At 40.2% G+C, this 21,601-nt stretch overlaps 1 protein-coding gene across 9 annotated transcripts in view; it reads left to right on the top strand.

Moving 5' to 3' along the window:
• LOC127559184 (myomegalin) overlaps positions 1 to 21,601 on the top strand; it is a 260,227-nt gene that overhangs the window by 226,871 nt on the left and 11,755 nt on the right. For all 9 annotated transcript variants that reach the window (XM_051992863.1, XM_051992857.1, XM_051992856.1 and 6 more), the window contains 9 exons: positions 264 to 416; positions 2,527 to 2,721; positions 6,009 to 6,272; positions 8,591 to 8,722; positions 11,133 to 11,252; positions 12,498 to 12,687; positions 13,507 to 13,631; positions 16,165 to 16,401; positions 20,782 to 20,898. In XM_051992863.1, coding sequence (XP_051848823.1) covers positions 264 to 416; positions 2,527 to 2,721; positions 6,009 to 6,272; positions 8,591 to 8,722; positions 11,133 to 11,252; positions 12,498 to 12,687; positions 13,507 to 13,631; positions 16,165 to 16,401; positions 20,782 to 20,898 — 1,533 coding nt within the window. The remainder of the gene's footprint in view (positions 1 to 263; positions 417 to 2,526; positions 2,722 to 6,008; positions 6,273 to 8,590; positions 8,723 to 11,132; positions 11,253 to 12,497; positions 12,688 to 13,506; positions 13,632 to 16,164; positions 16,402 to 20,781; positions 20,899 to 21,601) is intronic.

Here is a 21,601-nt window from a genome sequence, read left to right as displayed (position 1 = left end):
CAGCAAACCTTACAGCTTTTTAGAACATCTACCACTGACAGCTCTAGGCTTTGAGATGATCACCAAAATGAGGGGCCTTTTCCACTGTAGCATTTCCCTCCCAAATATAGATTTTATTTCCAAGGAAAGATAGATAAGGAATAAAATGATCTATAGGACTGGTTTGCCATGGTGATGCTCTAGTCTTGGTATTTCCTGGGAAAATGGTCAGAATTGCACTTCTCTGTATAACACAAAACCTCTTTGGCTCATGGGTTTTATAGACTCCATCCATCATTCAAGTAACAGTGCAGCTCCTTCATCTAACCCATCCTGTGCCGCTGTAACCCAAGGGGCTAAGAAGGACTCCAGCAGCATCCCCGCAACCGTGCCATCTTCTCAGAAACCCCCCAAGGAGACCAGTCAGACACCCGCAGGTATGGGACAGCAGCCTCCTGAAGAGGCGAGCAGAAAATCAAAAATCCATCCTCTCCTGCCCCAGAGCTTCCCTCAGCTCTGCCTGTTCAAGGTCTTCCTCTGTCTAGCTTCAATAAACAGCTGGATGGTTAAGGGTAAATTTTTTATGGAAAACTTCAAGAGATAGCCACAGCTCTATGGCTTTGTTGGAATATTGTATTAATTTGACAGAAAACAAATGACATCCATTGGTTTAGATTTGAAAGGCTTACTGTTATACAGAGACTTCTCTGTACTGCTAGTTTTTGTAACTGATTCTGATTTGTATTTACCTCTTTCTTTCTTGGGTTATGGTGATAACAATGTGCCTTATTGTTAAATGTGTATTCTCATTTCTATTTTTATTGGGGATCCAGAGGCACAGAGCATTGAAAATAGCTACTTGATTAAGAGGCCATTGTAACTTGAATTTGAATCATTGGTCTGATGTTTTTATTTTAGAAAGTCTGATCAACGAGAGCTCTCCATATATTGGCGGGGTTGGGGGTGGTGGTGGTGGTGGTGGTTAAAAGAAACCGGTGTTTACCTCTCAGCCTTTGTCATTTCTAGCTTTACAGCTTTTCTCATCCTGGGAAGCAGCCGTAGTATCTGAAAAGGAGAATGTCCTTGGCATCAAATCTGAGTTCAAGTCCTGGCTGTGACACTGATTAAGTGACCTTGGTCAGATTATCTAGCCTTTGGGGAATCCTAATTTCCCCACATGTAAAATGAAGACGATCAATTTGGGGCAGAAAGTGTTTTGGAAATGTTCGAGTTCTGTGTAAATTATAGCTATTTTTCTTAGTCCTATCTCCACAAGGGGATTTGACTCCTGCAGTTATCCAAGAACTTAGTCAAAACTTACTGCCTGCCCACCCTAATCTCAGGAATTGTTTGGCTTTTATTTGAAGGAGAAGGAGGTCCCATGTGTGTTCCCTTAAGCAAGAGGTCTTTAATGGCTGTTATCTGTAAATCATTAGGAAGAAGTCCAGCACAGGGGCTGTTTAATACCCTTAAGCAAGAAGGTGGACATCTAGGTGACTTCTCTAGAGTCAGATCCTTTTAATCAAATATTTATTGGACCCAATACGTTCAAGGCATTTTTTTGGTTCTATGGGACATACAAACCAGAGGGAAAATTAGATTGCCAAAGATTACAATTTTAACTTTTGAATGTCCCCTTAGTCAGAATAACATCGGCATTTTGGATGGTATGAAAGAGACAAATCTCAGGGCTAGTTGTTTATCAGTAGCAGCTTAGAGAAACAGTGCATTTCAGATCATAGCATTTAAGGATGGAAAATGCCTTAGTTCAAACAGTGTCATTTTACAGCTGAGAAAATTGGGAATCAGATCCCAACAACTTGCTTGGGATGACATAGGGAGTAAGTAGCAGCTCTGGGATAAATAGACACCCCCTTCCTCTGACTCCAAGTCCACACCTTTTTTTCACTCACTGCTTCTGCAGCTTGGAATGTAACAAACACCCTCTTATGACCAGACTTGGGAGTGTTGCCTCAGGGATGATAGGGAAATGTCACCTTGTTACCTTGATTTCATGGTAACTCAGACTATTTCTAAAGGCAGTTATGTGGGGGATAAAGAGAGGAAAGATAGGGAGGTGATGGGCTTCCCAGGAGGTAAGAAGTCAGTAAACACCAAGTCTTACTCTATAGCTGTCTGAAATATCTCTGTGTCTATGTCTCTCTCTCCTGTGTATATGTCTGTCTCTGTCTCTGTCTTTCTGTGTATCTCTCTCTCTCTGTGTCTTTCTCTGTCTCTCTTTGTGACTGTTTCTCTGTGTGTCTGTCTCTTTCTCTGTTTCTGTATGTGTGTGTGTGTGTCTGTTTCTTTCTCTTTTTCTCTTTCTCTGCCTCTATCTCTGTTTCTCTGTCTTTGCCTCTCTGTGTGTCTGTTTCTTTCTTTTTTTCTATTTCTCTGTCTCTGACTATCTCTGTCTCTGTCTCTCTCCCTTTCACTCCCTCTCCCCTCTTGGTTTGCCTCTGTCTTTATTCCTTCTCACACTCTCCTTTTAATGATTTTCCCCCCTTTCTCCCCACCTTTCCCTTTTTTTGTTGTTTTTGTTTCTAGGCCTGTATTTTAACTCCATACCCAAGCCCATTGGCTTTTGCCAACCTCCATTTTCCTCAATCCCCTCCATCCCTCTGCCTTTTGGCCTCCCTCCCCCTTCTGCTCCTCCCCTCCTTGGCTGCTGTGGGACATCGGTGCTCTCCTTGGCAGAAGCTCAACAGGAGTTACAGATGCTACAGAAGCAGTTGGGAGAAAGTGAGAAACTCCCAGTGGATTTGTTTCTTCTCGTGGCATGTGGCTCTGCATGGCTTTCAGTGAACCGTGTGGCTTAAAATTTTTAAGATTTAAAAAAAGAGAAATGTTATAACCTTTGAAGCAATATTAGATTGGGGGAAGCCCTGCTTGCTTGGTATATGTGGACATTCATCCAACTGCAATTGGCTGAAGGGTGAGAGAGAGAGAGAGAGAGAGAGAGAGAGAGAGAGAGAGTGTGTGTGTGTGTGTGTGTGTGTGTGTGTGTGTGTGTGTGTGTGTGTGTGTGTGTGTGTAGCATTTATTCATGAGCCATTACACATGGTCCATTTACCATAGTATATATGAATTGGATTCCAATAAGGATATTGAAAGCAGCAGTCTTTACTCTGACATGGTTTGTGCTGTGATATCTTAAGATGAGAGAGACCCTGGAGAAGACAGGGAGAAGGGGCTGTTCTCTGTCCCTTGATCTCCTTCAAGTCCTCCCTAATTGCAAAATCCTCATTGGCAATGTAGTCTCATTCTAAGAACAACTTTGAAAACTAGCAGAACAATAATCCAAGAAGTTAAAGACCAAACTATTCCTCTTCCCCCATTGTAGAAACTGATATGTCTGGTTAGCTCTGGTTCGCCAGTGACCAGGTGAGTGACAGATCTCCAGAGACCAGAAGAACAGGATATGAGATTTGTGGGGTGAATACTGTGTACCGCATCTTCTCACAATGTTCTTTTACTTCACAGTGTTCCACACACATCCTTCCCAGATATCTCATTACTTATTTTTCAGGAGATCTTTGGGTCGTGTTTGCTCTACTGCTTCTCTTTGAAAGGTCATTTTCATAGGATAAGCTATAGCCAAAATATTAAAAAAATAAAAATAAAAATTCTTTTTAACCCATGGACTGCTTAACCTAGAAGAATCATGAATCTTTTTGACTTTGGGAATATTTTCTCTAGAAAGAGAGAGACAGAAGGAAATTAAATAGACTTGAAATACCACTTATAACAAGCCTGGGTGAGGTATGTAGCGGCGGGTCACTGAGTAGAAGAATCTGATCAGTGGCAGAGAAACCTTTTGCCCTGAATCCACAGCCCAGGCTCCAAATTATTGATCCTGATAGGGTGAGTTTGCAGAGTCAGCCCCACTTGATCTCACTCTCCTTATTCTCAAGATGAGGCTACATAGCTAACTCTTTACAATAGCCAGTTTGGGGCTATTGGTAGACAGGACAGTTCAATGGAACATGAGGGATTTTTAAATGGCCCAAGTTAATCAACACAGCCTCGTAGTTTGAAACCTGAGCAAAGACCTATTACCCAGCGGACACAAAGATCAAGAAGTCTCTTTCCAGAAAAAAAATGGAAAAGTATTCATCTGCCTAGCCTGGCTTCAAGTACAATTCTGCCCAGAGTGGGAAGGCAGGATGAAACAGTTGCCAGAGGTCCCTTCTGCAGATACTGTGTAATTTCTTCTCTTCCTAATGGACTAGAGAAATGTTTCAAATATCAGCTTAGAGGCAAGGGCTGCTAGAAAATCAGTTCTTCCTATACCCAAATGGTACAGACTTTCCCAATTTTTGCAGAACCATAAAGTCTTAGAGCTGGAAAGGTAGGAAGTCATTCAATCCTTTCATCTCCCCTTTTTCCTAATTCCTTTGTTTCTGGTCAGCTTGACCTGATCCAAAGGGAAAGGTAGAAAAAAGAAAAAGGGGGGGGGGGTGGAGGGGGACTCCATGACACAGTCCTGTGAGGAAGGAACTCTGCAAAGGACACCAACATTTTTACCTTGAGCTAAATGGGAAGTGTCTGGCATCTCTCTTGCCACCCATTTTCTATCTTTGGGCTAGATCATTAGTTCCAGATTGTCCCTGAGCCTTGGAGGCAGACACATCAACTCCATTTTGCCTGTGGCTGCATCGTCCATCAGAATGACTGTTGCTCAATGTGGCTCTTTCTCTGCTGCAGAATTCATACGCTTAACATCCGCTGTGGTCTGCATGGCCGCTGCTTCGGTTACTGAAAAGTTGCTATACAGTGTGCACAGAGGCTTATCCGTGTCAGTGTCTGGGTCCTTCCAGCACATGTGTGTTTGTATGTGCGCTGAGCTTTCTGGCTACGGGGAACGTGGGCTACATGGACATTGCCAAGTTCTCTAACTAACATTCAGACATCTCCATGATTGTGGTTGAAAATTATGTTTACTGCTGTTGGTTGGTATCTTGCCTTATTCCCTCTCACCCTTACTCCTAGAGACCCTAAAAAAAAACTAATTGGGTGATCTTCAAATCAGGGAAAGGAGGGATTGCATAAGTGGGACACATTGGTTATTGAGGACCAAAAGGAAAACACATTGATCCCTCAAACTGGGTTAAGGGCAGAAATAAAGGCTTCCCTCAAATTTCTAGGCAGTTTCAAAGGCTTTGTTCCCACTTAAGGTCCTAGCACACAGTAAGTGCTTAATATCTGTTGGCTTTCTTGTTGCCTTGATGACTGGAAGGAAGCAGAGTCAGCTGAATTTTCCCTGGAGTCCAGCCTCCCCAACTGTGCTTTCCTGCCAAAGGACACAAGCATAATCAAAAATGCCTGAGAGGACAGTGGAAGAGCTCACAGTGCACAGAAGCTTGCTCAGAAGGGAGCTTGGAGGTCATCTAGTTTAAGGGTTCCTTGGGGCTCATTCTTTGCCCAGGAGCTGGGCATAATAGTGGTCAATTATAATGGTCCTTTATGTTCCTCATGAAAACCATTCAACTCACAGCTCACCCAAGGAGCCCATATTTACAGACAATACCTCATCAAGATAAATTAAGTGGAACACAGCTCAGTAATGTCATCATTGTTCAGGTTTCACTTTATATCCTCTGTCTTTCCTCACTGTCGCAAAGTGGGACTTTGAAAGATGTGCCAGACTCTGCCCTCTCTCTTCACTGTACATTAATGAATTCTGAAGTCCCAGGACTCTTGTACCAAGTACAGATGGTGAGAGGTGTCTCCCCACCACCTCCTCACCTCTTTGCAAAGTTTTGTCCCTGAGGTGAACATTACACTTGCCAGCAGTACCCTGACCAATTTCATGGGTTGGGATGGAGGGAAGGAGGAAGGAAGTGAACCACCTACCTGGCTGAGATTTTGTGTGAAAAATGTCTCCTGGTATAGAAGTCACATAATCCCATATATATCCTACTTTAGTCCTCTTTTATTTCCTATAGTAACATCCAACCATCTTCCCATCCCAATCCTTTTCCTTTGTCTTATTTGTTTCTTACAAATATATATTTTTTTCTGTCCAGGTATAGCTCCTACCACTCCCTCCATGCCGGCTCCGTTGCCTGGCAACCTTGCTGAAGTTGGTCCTTCTCCCCACTGCCTGCATCCCCCACACCGTACTTCCCAGTCCCATCCTCTTGGGATCTCTTCGGAACTCTGCAGGTCAGCAGACTCAAGTCTCCTCAATAACAGTGGCCTTTGGGAAACAGTGAAACCTCAGAAAGGAAGCACTTTGGGGGAGTTACCCTCAAACTCTGCAGTGTGCCAACCTCGACCTAAACTCACAGGTAAACGTCATGAGTTGAAAGTTCAGAATTGGGATAATGGGATGGTTAATAAGAGGGACCAACGGCTCTGTTACCTGCAAGACATTTTCAGGGCACTGGATGGGGATTTAGAATGACCACTCTTACTTCAGTGATGGAAACACCAAGATGAAAAGGGGAAGGGACTGAGCTTCTTACCTCCTCTTGATGCTACTGCCTTCTTGGTCATTCCCCGCTCCTCCATGGTTTCTCTGAGAAAGGATCAGCTATCAGGAGAGGATTTCAGTGTTATCTTTTCTTCCTAAGACACTGGCATTTGAAGCCTTCTCTTATTGAATCACAGGTTTTCTTCCCTATTAGAGGCCAGGGTCAGCAGATATGAGAATCATGGTAATTGGTTTGGTTTTTACAAGTAGAACTCATAGGCTTTCTTTAGTGCCTGAAATCTCACAATGTAGGGATTGCCCACAGAAAGCAAGCCTGATTTATTCAATAGATGCCAAATTTATTTACAAATAAATAGGTCCAATCATACCACCCAATTGCAGCACATGGTGGATAGAGCACTGGGCTTGGAATTAAGGAGACTCATCTTCATGAGTTCAAATCTGGCCTCAGACACTTCCTATCTGTACAACCCTGGGCAAATCATTTAACCCCGTTTGCCTCAGTTCCTCATCTGCAAAATGAGCTGGGGAAAGATACTATTGCAGCATCTCTGCCAAGAAAATCCAAATGGGGATCAAAAAGAATCAGATTCAATTGAAATGCCTTACTATCCATAGAATCTTAGAATAACATAATTAAACTTCTATTCAGAGTTTAAATTATCCTTATAAAATTACAGAAAGTACTTAATCTCTGCTCAAAGGCTTCCAGTGAGGGGAGAACTCACCATTTCCAAAATCAGCCGATTCTCAGATCAACTGTTAAGTAGTACATATTGAGAGGCAGCTATGTAGCCCAGTGGATAGAGCACCAGCCCTGAAGTCAGGAGGACCTGAGTTCAAATTTGGCCTCAGACACTTAACACTTCCTGGCTGTGTGACCCTGGGCAAGTCACCTAACTCCAATTGCCTCTGTGCCAAAAAAAAAAAAAAAAAAAAAAAAAAAAAAAAAAAAAAAAACATATTGAGCCCAAATCTGCCTCCTTTAGCTCCTACTTAATTTTGCCATCCAGGGTCAAGCACATTAAATCTGATCTCTTTTCTGTGATAGTACTTTCCATGTTTGAAGACAGTGACCATCCCCTTGTTGTTCTCTAAGCTAATCATTCTGAGCCTCAAGTTGATGCTCTTGAGGCACAATCTGAAGTCCTCTAAACATTTGGTTACCTTCCTCTGTACTTCAGATTTGGTCTGATCATGGTGACTCATAATCAAACCACCACTTTCTTTATTCTCAGCACACCAAGTGTCTAAACTTTTCTTGCCTCCTATTGACCATGAAACGTTTCACTCACACTATTTTCTGGCTATAATAGTTCCCTCTCCTTTATGTGTAGTGTTAGGTTTTTGGTAAGACATATACAAGGACTTTATAAATGTCTTTACTAAGTTACTAAGTTTACTAAAGATATTTTATTAAGTATTACAAAGCTAATACTAAATTTATTCCATTTAATTCATTGTTTCAACCTCCAGAGAGTTATGGATTCCATTCTGTTAGCTAGAGTTGTCAACACTTCCCATCATCCCATTGTCAGAAGCCAGCTCTACCACTTATATTTTCATTGTGAGCATTTCATCTTTCACACGCCACAAATATTTACACCTTGGAAATCAGTAAATGTCACAATTAATCTGGAAAATCTGTACCCATCTGCAAATTTGGTAATCATGCTGACTATGTTTTCCTTTAAATTACTGGAAAAATTCAACTCATTCAGTGAATATTTACTGTAAAAATGTTAGGATGTATGTTCCCATTATTGCTTTCAAACAGGAAACCTTGCCTAGAGATCAGGAAATGGACTAAAGGTTTTTCCAGGATTCTGACAGCTCCCAGCCCTCTTCCCCCCCCCCCCCCCCCGTTTTTTATTGTTTTCTACTTTCTTGCCTATGTCTAGTTGCCTCTTTCTTCCATCGATCTAAATCCCTAGAGATAATTCAACTTGGTTAAGGCTCTTGAGGAGTGGGAGCAGAGAAGATAAAACTGACAGGAGGAGGGTTGTAGGTATTGTAAATTGTCTGAGCCTCAGGACTTAGCATGATTCCTGGCATACAGTCAGTGCTTAGTAATGCACCTTGACTGACTAATTGACTTTCAGATTGCCTTTCATTTTCCTGCCGGATTCCCCTTTCATTGTCTATTTCTGTACCCTGGTGAAACAATTTCAGGGGCTGATCTGCTGGAGGAACATCTCAGTGAGATCAGGAACCTACGCCAACGCCTGGAGGAATCCATCTGCATTAATGACCGCCTTCGAGAACAGCTGGAACACAGGCTCTCCTCTGCCACAAGGGCCAATGGTGAGAAAAATCCAAAGTAGCTCAATTCCATTCAAATATCGGGCCTTTCTTATATGCACGGGGTACAGGACTTGTCTTGGTAGGACTTATTCCTGATGAAGATGATAACCATTCACATCCATATGGTATTTTTTAATCCTCAAAGCACTACCATAGTATAGAATCAATTACAGAGCTGAAAGGGAAACCATCTTTTTTCAAACTCCCTTATTTGACAGGTGAAGAAACTTGGCATTCCAAAAAAGGTTAAATGGATTTTATAAGGTCATATCCCAATAAGCAAAAGATCCAAGATTAAAATTCCGGTCTTCTGACTTATAAATCAGAGTATTATGATGATTATTATAATACCCATGTCCATCATCTTCACAACAACCTCATGAAACAGGAAGGATGGATATTATTCCCATTTTACAAATAAAGCGACTAAGGTTTAGAGAGAATCAGCACCCGAGGTCAAATCTTTGGACTCCAGGATGAATTTTTTGTATTTCTTTTGTAGTATTAATTTCATTCTCTCTGCTTCACTAAAGTTCTCTTATATAAGGTTATCTTAGACCTTCCTCTTCCCTCCATTCCCTGTCATCTATCTGATGACTCATTACCTACTTTCTATTTCCCTGCCATCATCTATCTTTATATTACATCCCTCTATCCCAATCATTTCTATCCAGGAGTGACCTGGTCCAGCTTGTACAAACTTGTGAAAGCTGTTAAATTCACAGTGTGAGCCTTTACACCAAAGAAAATGGCAAATGCTATATATCAGAACTTGATTTATTGTTTTGTTCATTGTCTTAAGAAAGTGATGGGAAAATGTGAATAATGCAGATTTAACTTAAAAAGTGATTTGTCTAAATACTCTTTCCCCACCTGGAAAGCCCTAAACATATATCAGCACATAACTGCTGCCTCTATCTCACTTTCAGTAGGGTTCACAAAACAATATCTAGAGAAGTAATGATTGGGTCCACCAGTTCTAAATCCAGGATAGAGCAGGAAAAGCTCCCCTTTTGGCTATTCTGATTTTGCTATTTAGGTTGACTTTAGGTTTACTTTTCCAGGATTTAGTTTCCTCATCTGTAAAAAGAGCATGTTAGATTAATGATCTTTAAGGTCCTTTCTATCATGAAACCCTGTGATCCTGTCATCCATCTTGTCCAACCTATGTCATGGTACACTGAGGAGATCCCAACAATTGCAGAATCACAAAATCTCAGTAAGAAGAGATTTCAGATGTCCTCTAGTCCACTGCTGCTTTTTCTCCCCAGATAGGGAAAAAATACCCTACAAAAAGTTACCTAATATCTCCACTTGTCCAATGATGGGACCCAACTATCTCCCACGGCAGCTGATTCAACTCATGAGAGTATTAATTGTTAGGAAATTCTTCATAACTATGAAGGCAAATATTTATCTAATTCAAACCTTCAACATCAAAGGTCATTGGTCAACAAGAATTTATTAAGTGCTTACTGGGTGCAAAGCAAGTATGGACAAGATAAGATCATGACATCACTCCATTATTTTTTTCTTTATGTGCATTATTAGACCCACCTTTTAAAAATGGTCATATATTCTCACCAAGGAGCTAAAAATCATTTTTGTTTTTTTAGCTCTCATGTCATACTATTGATTCATACTAAGCTTGAAGCTCTGCAAAATCCCTTGCTCTTTTCTATATAAATTTGTCTGGTCACAGTTCCTCCACCCTATTTGATTTTTTAAAATCCCAAAGTAAAACTTTGCATTCATTTAAATTAAATTTTATTTGATTAGATTTTGAATTACTATTCTCATCTTTCAATATCAGCATCTACTTTTGAGGGTGTAAAGATCAAATAAGAAAAATTTTTTTTTTACAACTCCTATTCCAGTGCCCAAAACATAGTGGATACCCAATAAATGCTTGTTCTCTTTTCTTCCCTTGAATCCTGATTTTTGTTATTTGCCACATTATTTATCCCTCTTATCTTTGAACTCTCTGCAAACTAGATAAATATACCATTTATTACTTCAATGGCAATACAGATCATATATTTAAAAAAATAATGAATGACCCCAGAGCTAAGGGCAGATCCTTGTAGCACTCTACTAGACATTTCTCCAGTCCCTCAATTCTTTTGGAATCTACCTATCTATACTTTTACCTGCCCCATCCTTCTTCATCCCATCTGTGAGGATGGTATGAGAGTCTTTGTCCAATGTCTTCCTAAAAATCTAGATATATTTTATATCTAGAATTCCCTAGATTTACCAGACAAAAACTTTGTCAAAATAAAGAGGGTTGGGGACTTTGCTCTGGTGGGTGGGAACTACTGGGCACTGGGAATTTGCATGTTATTAAATAGATTTAGATTCTGCATATTTCTACCTCATCTAAGCTTCCAATGCTTCATTTCTGGAACAGGCTCCTCCTCTAGTATTTACATGCCAGGTTTGGAGTCCATGCCCCAGCTGTGCAATGAGAACAGAATGCTCCGGGAGGAAAACCAAAGTCTGCAGGCTCAGCTGAACCACCTGTCCAAAGGTAAGAGGGGAATCCCAGACGCTAGCATCCTCCATCCGTGGGGGAAATTCTGAAGCTGCTTCCATTGCTCCATGCTGCTCAGAATTCTTCGTGATTTTGGATCTAGGTGCTTCCAAAAGAGAAGGTCTGTGAGTTATGGAGGACATATGAATCGAAATTTCACTGGCCGTCACTGGTGGTCAATCTTCTTTTAGGTTGACTGTAGGCTAGAGGCATTGCGGCATGGTAAAAAGAATAACTAGACTTAGCAAGAGCAGCTTAGGTCCTGATTTTGTCATGAACATAGGCAGATTTCTTTATCTTTTGAGCCTGAGATTTTTACTTTTATTCACAAAATTAAGATCATTAATACTTGGCCCACTTATCCCTCAGGGTTGTTATATCATATATTTAATAATAATAGCTCACATTTATTACATAGCACGTTAAGGTTTGCAAAAAAACATATTTACTCTCTTATTTCTTTTTTAAATCATTTTTTAAAATTAAATTTTTAAAAATTTTAATTTTCAGTTCCAAATTTCTTTACTTTATCCCTCCCCCACTCCTTGAAAAAGCCAAGAAATACAATACCTGTTTTAAATAGGAAATTATTGTGTCTCTTAATAATTATAACAACCCTCTGATTACAGATGAAATTGAGACTAAAAGCAGTTAAGTGAGATGGGATTCAAATTCAGGTTTTCTTGACTCTAAATCCAATGCTCTATCCAACAGGCTACCCAGTTTCCTCAACTGTGATGGTGCCCAATACAAGCTAGTACTATCATCATTATCTGGCTCCATTTAGGAGCTACATGGAATGTTGTATCAGGAGTCTAGCCCTGAAGTACAGTTAGGTTCAGTAGTGTGAGCACTGGAATCAGTAAGACCAAGTTCTAATTTGGCCTTAGTACATCCTAGCCATGTGATCCTGGGCACTTAGCTGTATTTGCTACTAGCCTTTGCAGTGTGTTTTCTCAGACATCTTGTATAGAAAAATTTCCCAGAGAGAAGCAAACATCATCTCAGTGCCAGGATGTTAAGCTGGATGCTCAGGTGCTTTAAGTCACATCAAGATTACTAAATAACTGTCCATTTGTCCTCTGGTGGAGTCCAGTGCTGCCCCCCTGCCCAGTGGTCATCTGCAGACATATGGCTCCCTTCAACTTCCACATTTCAGTTTTCCAAGTCTGTTGTGGTGGGAATTTCCAAGGAATCCCTCAGTCCCTCAGAAACCTAAATCCTTCTTCCCTGGTCCATCAGAGCATGCTAAGGAGCTGGAACATCTCAGGGAGGCTCTGCTGGCTTCCCGTACCCGACTTCAAGAGCTAGAAGCCGAGCTGGAGAGGCAGAAGGTGGAGAAGCGGCAGACGGCTGAGGACCTGAAGCAGAGGCAACAGGAGATCCTGCAGTTCCGGGAGGAGCGGCTCTCCCTCCAGGAGAAGAACAACAGGTGAGCTGGGCCTGTTGGGGCAGCAGGACTTTCTTCTTCCTATTTTTTGTGAGACTGGCGAGCCAGGCCTTGGGGACCCCTTAGGAGACAGAGCTTCTTAGTCCGTCTCTGTTCCTGACACCACATGGCTCCAACCCTAAGTCAGAAGTGTACTGAAGGCTCAGGATCAGTTTTCAGCATTACCATTACAATTATGATCTCATTTGATCCTTATAACAACTCAGGGAGGTGCTATTGTTATCTCCACTTTACAGGTGAGGAAACTTATGCAAGCAGATTATGTGGTTTGCTCAGGGTTATGCAATTATGAAATAGATGAGGTAGGATTTGAACTCAGATCTTTCCTATTTCAGCTCCAGGACTCTATCCACTGAGCTACCTAGTTGCCCTAATAGATACAATTCTACTGAGAATGTATTTAATCTCCTTGCAGTGGTTCTCAAACTTTTGTTTTCAGTATCTTTATCCTATTAAAAATTATTGAGGATCTCTCCAAAGCGTTTTTGCTTATCTGGATTATAGTTATAGACATTTACCATATTGGAAATAAAAACTCTTTTTGAATTTGTAAACCCTCTAAAAGGGTTTCAGAGACTCCCAGGATTCTCTAGACCATCCTTTGAGAACCAGTGCTATGTGGGGCATCTCTCTTGCTTTAACACAAAGTCTTCATGGTAGCTGTTTGCACCCCCATATCTGGGTTTAGGAGTACATACCTACACACTCCCACCTGCTTCTGGAGGATCCCTGGTTCACAGTGGCGCTTCCCTGCAGAACTCCCGGTGTTTATATAAAGCCTATGCCTCTTTCTCCCGGTAGGCTACAGAACAAAGTGCTCCTCCTCCAGGAGCAGTGTGAGGAGAACCAGCGGCTCTTCCAGTCCCTCCAGTCCGAGCTGCAGGTCTATGAAACGTACTTTGGCGACTCCAAGCAGGGGCTGAAGGGTAAGTGGTTTCCTCCCCAGCTGCCCCTTGCCCCAGCTCTCTGCCTGGGAGAGATGGAGCATTCCTTCCTGGAGATGTGTGATGAAAGGTGGGCTGAGGCTTTGGGGAAGAGGGAAGGACGGGAGGAAAGTTCCTTAAGCAAAGTGTGAATTATTGAAATGTTCACGTTATAGGCCAGACACATTTTTAAAGAAATTCAGTTGTATTGGCTTCAATAGGATTCCGCATTTCATATTTAGCACATTTCAAATATTCATTATGCATAGATGCAATCCAGTAGCCCAAACCCTGCAACTCGTCTTTCTTGTTAATACCTGGTAGTTTGGTCCAAAGCCCAGGAAAGCTGGGAGAATTTTCTCTATCCATCACACAGACAAAACGATATTTCAAAATTGTAGCAGAATGTGTTTTCTGTGGGGAAAGTGGGCTTTTTACACAGGCAGATTATTTAGACAAATAAAATGTCTATGATTTTTAGTAAGACCGATGCGGTTAGTGATGGGGCAGAGTTGCGGGAATCCCCTCTTTGGTCCGAGACGCAGGTCCACCGTGAAAGAATTTACGAACCTGAAAAGTCTGACTGGCAAAAGGGAAGGTTATTGTTGGCTGAGAAGCCAGCTTTGCTAGGAAGATAGTCTTCTGAGTGGCAAGAGGTCCTGGCAGCGAAATGGAGTTACCACTGAGAAGAGGGTATCTTTATAGTGGGAAAGAGTCCTAGTAGGCAGCTGTGCCGAGAGCAGAGGTCCCTTGGCAAAGCATATTTCCTACTCTGGACTATTGCAAACTTTTGGAGTTCAAAATTGTCTTTTTACAAGAAACCTGAGACTGGGGTTTCTATTGAATGAGATTCCTTCAATGTTGTCATGCCCCCACGCCTAGATTTCCAACTGAATGAGAGCACTTAAGTTCCAGATACTGGGAGTGCTCCTGGGCTAATCCACTCAATAGAATTTCAGGTCCAGATCTCCAGCTGAATGAGACCACTTACTTTCCAGCTAAACAGGGAGTGGTCCTGGGCTAATCTTAATGAAACCCACCCCAAAGGGTGGTCCCTGTCAGAGGAGAATTTCAGGGCTCACCCCAAAAGTCAAGGACAGTTTCAGGGTTCACACTCATCAAGACAAAATTGAATTGGGAATCTGCTTACTGTCTCAAGGAAGGGGGGAGGGGCAGGAGAGAGAATTTGGAACTCAAAACTTTAAAACATGTTTAAAAATTATTTTAATATGTAATTAAGGGAAAACATATTTTTAAAAAGACTAAGGTTATCAACATATTTTTGAGAAGGGGCAGTATGCCATAGTGGACAGAAGGGTGGATTTTTAAAAAATTGAATAGGGATAAATTAAAGCCCAAATTTTTAGGCTCAAAAAAACTAATTGTTTAAGTATTAAGGTGAGGGAAAGCCAGCCTGCCTTGAGACCATTTCACAGAAAAAAAGGTGTAGGAGGTTTATTAATGTGAGACAACATTATATATGACTTTATTGTTCCATCTCCCATCTCTGTGCCTTTGCAGTAAATTTCCTGCCCCTCTGCCTTTTCAAATCCCAACTTTCCCTCAAGGCTGAACATTTGCACATGAAACCTTCTAAATCCACCCTGAACAGTTAGTGCCCTCTCTGATAAATAATCTTATCTATTTTGTATTGTGGTGTAATCAGGAAGATCATTTCAAATCCTCTTATAAATTACTTGACTAGGAGTCCCAGTCTAAAATGCTAAGTTACAGATTTGCATTGCTAATAGTATTTTCCTTACTGGGAGTTCCCTGTATGCATGAAATCACAAATCTGGATTTTTTTTTTAAGTGAAGATGAACTAAGCAGTGGTTTAAGAATCACTAGATTAGAGAAAAAATTTAGAAGGAAGTTAAAGAAGTGTGTTTAGAGATCATTTAGTTTCACTCTCTTGTGTTGAAGATGAAAAAATCAGAGGAAATTAGAAAGTTTAGTACAGAGATTATGATATGAGCTGGGTCTTAATGGCCAAGGGTAAGATTTAGAGGAGAGAACTAATAGGGTAGGATAACAGGCAGCAGAGCTGAAAATTGGTGTGGTGTGTGTTGAGGACATTTAGCCTAGAGAAGACTGGAATTGGGGGTCAGGGTAGGTACATACATTATGGCCATCTTTTTCTACAAAGCTGAAATCTGAAAGAGGATTTAGACTTTAGTCTTCTTGACATAAATCAAAGGATAGGATTGCAATGGAAAGAAGCAGATAGGAAATAGGGAAATGGGATGATGAACTGGACAAAAGTAGCAATGAGAGCAGTTCAGAAGAAGCAATAGAAGTGAAACGTCTCAAAGAAAGAATGCTTAGTTCTTAGTGCATATAAGAAAGGAAGGAGAAGAATGATGGATGTAAAGATGCCAAAATTTCAGGTTTTGTTAACATTGGCAGAGATAGTAAAGTAGGAAAAAGGGAGTTAGTCTGGAAAGCTGGGGAAAAGTGGAGACTTCTCTCATGAGGGAATAACTTCACTGGAAATTACCAGAACAATGACATCAAAATTGTCCCTCCATCTTTCAGCTTACAGCTGGGATATTTGTCCCCAAAAGCCTCTGAGCAATGACCTGAGCACGCTTGTGTCAGAGGTTCGAGCTCTTCGAAGCCAACTGGAATACAGCATCCAAGTGAACAATTCCCTGAGGCAACAGTTGCAACAGCAGCTGAATGTCAGTCCCCAAAAAGCCACCCTCAACTCTTCCTGTGTGTCCCAGGATTTGCCTGTCATTAACCCTGAGGGCAAGTGGCAATTCTTCCAAGGTAGGAAAAAAAATCTCAAATATGGGGGTGAAGAATTGGAGATAATTTGGGGTTTCTAAAGAGTCTAACTCAAAACTTAGATTGAGCCCTAATGAAATCATCATCATCATCATTAATTATCATCCATCTGGAAGGTATCCATCCTCAGTTTTTTCAATTATAAAATGGGGATAGTGGGAAAATAATAACTTCTCTCTTCCGGGATTGTTGTGAAGCTCAAATGAGTTAATAATAGTAATGTGCTTGGTACAGCGCCTGGTACATAGTAAGCACTATATAATATTATTATTATATAATTATTTGATACTTAAGACAAAATTGTTCTTATTGTTGTCAGGTAGGTGGAACAGTATTAGTTCAGCTATTTTACAGATGAAGAAACCAAGTTTTCCAAGATTAATCTCCAGCTAGCAAATGCTAAAGTTCAGGATTAACTAGCTGTATGATCCTGGACAAGTCACTTAATTCTGTTTGCCCCTGTTTCTTTGTCTATAAAATGAGCTGGAAAAGGAAAAGGCAAAACATTCCTCTTTACCAACAACACTCCACATGGGGTCATGAAGAATCTGACACAATTGAAAATGATTCAACAGCAATGACTCCAAATTCAGTATTCTTCTCACTGTATTGCACCAGCATGTCAGGCTCTGATTTAAGTTTGTGTGGAAGGAGCTTAAATCTAGCTTGCGTCCTAATTAGTTTTCTTTTGCCAGAGAGGACATTTTTTTTTTTTTTTTTTGCCAATTGCACATAAAAATAACTTTTAACATTCATTTAAAAAATTTTTGAATTTCAAATTTTCTCCCTCCCTCCTCCTTGTTCCCCCTCTCTGAAAACTTAAAGCAATTTGATATAGGTTTTACATATGCTATTATGCAAGACACATTTCCATGTTAGTCATCTTGTAAAAAAAAAATACAGACCCCCTCCCAAAAAAAACAACCCCCCCAAAAAAAATAAAATGAAAAATGGTATGCCTCAATCTGCATTCAGACTCCCATTAGTTCTCTCTCTGGAGAAAAATAGTATTTTTCATCATGAGTCCCTTAGAATTGTCTTGAATCTTTGTAGTGCTGATAATAGCTCAGTCATTCACAGCTGATCAATGTTATTGTTATAGTGTACAATGTGCTCTGGTTCTGTTCATTTCACTTTGCATCAGTTCATGTAAATCTTTCAAGGTTTTTCTGAACATTTTTTGAAATGTTTATCATTTCTTATAACACAATATTCCACTAAAATCATACTGTGGCTTGGTTAGCCATTCCCCAATTGATGGGCATCCCTTTAATTTCTAATTCTTAGCTACTACAAAAAAGAGCTATTAAAAATATTTTTGTACATATGGATTCATTTCAGGGAGGTTATTTTTAAAAAGTAAGAGAGCAAATTATAGTAGTTGTGCAGAATCATCAACTAAGTTGAGATCCAGAAAAACATGTTCTTTGGATAGCAGTGTACAGTTTTATGTGAGGTCAGCATGGCCAAAGAAATAGTGTGGCCACTCAATTTCTTGTTTTCTTTTTAAAATTATTTTCATTTTCTAGTAAAACAATAGACCAGCTGCTTTCTGGAGGGATTGGGGCCATAACCCATAAAGTAAGGAGCTCTGAGCTCATGCATGTTCCAGGAACAGTCTTGATGGAAATCTGGCCTCTAAAGAGAGGGGTCAAGCTTTTGTTGTCTTTGGCTTTCTGTGGCCTTTGGGTAAATCATTTTAAATCTTCGATTTGATTTACATCAAGGGTCTAGCCAAAAGGAAAAAAGATATTCAAGATAGGTAAAGTACAAGAAAATTTATTTTGACTTCTACAAAAGCTATGCTTAAAATACAAAAGACTCATAAGCATACATTGAAAGAAATTAAACATGACTCCCTAACCTATAAATCCCAACTTTTTTTTAATGCAACATATTCTTTATTTTTGGCATTTATTTGCATTTTAATAAGATTTCTGTTCTCTAATGTCCTCATTGAGGACAGGGATTTATTAAAAATTCATAAAGTTTGGGTCTTCTATAGGACTTAAAACTTTTTTTTCCTTCATGTAATGTTTTCTGATTGCCAAGTGAGTTCTCCTTCCTTTTGAAATTTGGAATTACATTGTGGTTCTTTTATATACTCTGTATTGCATTTATTTGAGTTTATCATATCCTTGTGTCCCCTACTAAATTATAAATTCTGTGAAGAAATGGGCAAAGGATTTTGCCTCTTTAGATACCCCTCGTGGCCTGACATTGTGCATTCATTTCACATAATTTATGCTCAAGAAAAGCTGCATGAATTTAATTATTTAATTGAAGTTCAGATATTTAGATTTCACAGCTTGTTAACCCTCAAGGAGCCACCAAACAAATGTCATTTGGGAATCATGATCCTTAAGGTTGCATTATAGAGTGGGGATTCTTATTCTCTCCCTCTAAAACTATCTGTGTCTAGTTCCAGGACAATGGGCATTTTGTTATTAGTTCCAACCGAGGAGTCCATAAAATCCTAGACTCTAATTCATGAAGTTGTTGCTAATGCTGAAAATGACTCTCAGAATCACTGTTCAGTCACCCAGGCTCAGGGAAACGCCAGCCAGGGGACTGGGGGCCAGGCTCCAGTTTGAGCAGCTATCACAGCTACAAGAAATCCAAGAGAGAGGGAGCTTCCACAGAGTTCACATGGTTAGCAAAAGGTCTCCTTGAAGGTCTATTCTTCTAGGTTCCATCTTTCATGCGTCCCTCTCCTCCTGATACCTTTATGAGATCTGGAAGATGGCTTGGAAATCCTTCAGCACTGAGTTCAGCTCAGTTCCAGGGGGATGTGCCCAAACCATAACAGATCAGAGTGGGGTCCTGCACACCCCCGTCTCCTGCCTGTATAGGGATGTGCTGACAAGCTCCAGCGTTGCAGTTGGCACGGAGTCCAGAGCTCAGCCTTATTCCTATAAGAGAAAAATGCCTCTCAGACTGCTCTTTCATTCGAACTTTTCCTAGGTCACATTCTTTATTTGCTATTATTTTCCATGCTTGCCAACCTGACTTTCCAGGTCTCTGAGCATTTCAGCTCTCAAAGGATCTTTTCCTGATTTCCCCCTGAATATTGTGATTTTTTTTTCTCTTTAAGAAGACATGATCATTGTCACTTTCTATTCTGCCCGCTTGCCTACTGTGCCTTCATTCCCCCTTTCCTTTTCTGTTCCTGGAAATAGTTAGGCTTCATGTTCACACTCATGCTTATTTCTGCTCCAGTATCACAGAGAGCCTTTGTAGGAGACTGGAATGCCAGCAAATTGTGCTTTTGGTTATGTATCTCTGAAGATCCTTCTTCCATTCTCTGTCTCCTATAGACTTCCAACAGTCTCCCATTCCTATCCATCAAGGACTCTCTTTTTCCCCATTATTCTTTTTACACACACACACACACACACACACACACACACACACACACTTGTGTATGTATATATGTGTGTTTTATGTGTGTGTATGCATCCTTCACATACTATGAAATTTTCAAACCAGATTTGGTGAATAGAATAGAATTCCCCATAGTTTGGCTTGGCAGTTGTTTTCCTATGGAATCCTTTAACAATATTTTAATATTTTTAATGTTACATAATATATATATATAATATAAACCATTAAAAATATTTTAAAAGAACAACTAGATTTGAGTCTGTTTGGGGATTCCTCTAAAGCAGGGGTCCTCAAACTATAGCCTATGGGCCAGATATGGCAGCTGAGGACATTTATCCCCCTCACCCAGGGCTATGAAGTTTCTTTATTTAAAAGCCCACAAAACAAAGTTTTTGTTTTTACTATAGTCCGGCCCTCCAGCAGTCCGAGGGACAGTGAACTGGCCCCCTATTTAAAAAGTTTGAGGACCCCTGCAAAGGAACCTTTCACAAGAGCCTAATAGGTCCACAATTTATAAAGCAATAGATTGTTATTATAGTGGAGCAGGGTAGTAGGCCTTTAAAGAATATACATGGAAAAAAGTACACACATATGCATTCATATTTAGACACATGTCCATGTATGTATGTATATAGATAAATCTATTGAGAGAAGGGGAGACTACAGACAGACAGACAGACAGATAGAGGGAGTATGTCCTGGTCCAAAAATCTTTTGGTTTTTAGGGCCACACCAAGACATAATCATTTGTAATAGGATGGATCTGTTCTGGCTGAGTATGTGTCTGTCTCTATCTCTGTCCCTCTTTTTGACTTTATCTTTGACTCTCCCACACATACACATACAAATGTATACATCTGTACATAGAATGTGTGATTATTGATTTATGCTAATTTAAAAGGCAAAGACTAGATTTGCAAATACTTGGTAAAGCACTTTCTGGAAATGCTGATGGCTATGGCTGTCTCTTCGGTGCAGATTCAATTTCTTCTCCTCCGGTTCGGGATGTTGGTATGAATATTCCAACTTCAATCTTCTCCACAGCCACATGCAAGGCTCTTGACCCACAGACCTCCCCCTTCCAGAGAACAAAAGGTAAAAATAAGACAGTGGAGCAAAATTGTGATAGCTAGTAGGAATATGGTCATATTGACTATCTATATACAGATTACTACACTGTGATTTTCTTTTATGCTCTAAGTTCTACCTATCATTATTATCATCCAATACACTCCTTAGTAAGAATTTCCTACCGTTATAGTTTTGTTTTCTTTCTTCAGTGTTACCAGAAGTGCTCTGCCCCCTTAACTTTTTTCTATTTTTTTCCATTCTAGAACATTAATTGATGTAGAAGTTTTTCTATATGTTTCCATTCGGGACCACTAAATCCATTAATGTAGAAACTTCATCAATACAAATCAGCGATTTATCTGTAATTCTTAGTGTTGTTTGAGGCACTGAGAGGTTAGATTATTTGTCTAGAATCACAGAGCTATTGTGTATCAGAAGCAGGATTTCACCAGGTATTTCTAGATCCCAGTACTAGCCTTTTAATCACTGTTGACACTACTCCTCTGTTTGTAAGAGAACATAAGTTGATCAGGATTCTTCTATTTTTGCTTTTTCTGCCTTAAAACTGTTTATTTTCTTTTTTTCAGTGCTTTTATTTACCTATTATATCTGACTACCCGATAATATCAGTATTAGGTAATGAAAAAGAAGAGGTCAACAAGATTAGAAAAAATTGCCTTAATTTACCGGCCCCAAAGATTTTCTAAAAGATTATCTTTCCAGATGC

This window comes from Antechinus flavipes, chromosome 4 (assembly GCF_016432865.1).
Source record: "Antechinus flavipes isolate AdamAnt ecotype Samford, QLD, Australia chromosome 4, AdamAnt_v2, whole genome shotgun sequence".
Lineage (NCBI taxonomy): Eukaryota > Metazoa > Chordata > Mammalia > Dasyuromorphia > Dasyuridae > Antechinus > Antechinus flavipes.
The sequence above is the reverse complement of the archived record's forward strand: the minus strand, read 5'-3'. Positions and strand labels throughout refer to the sequence as shown.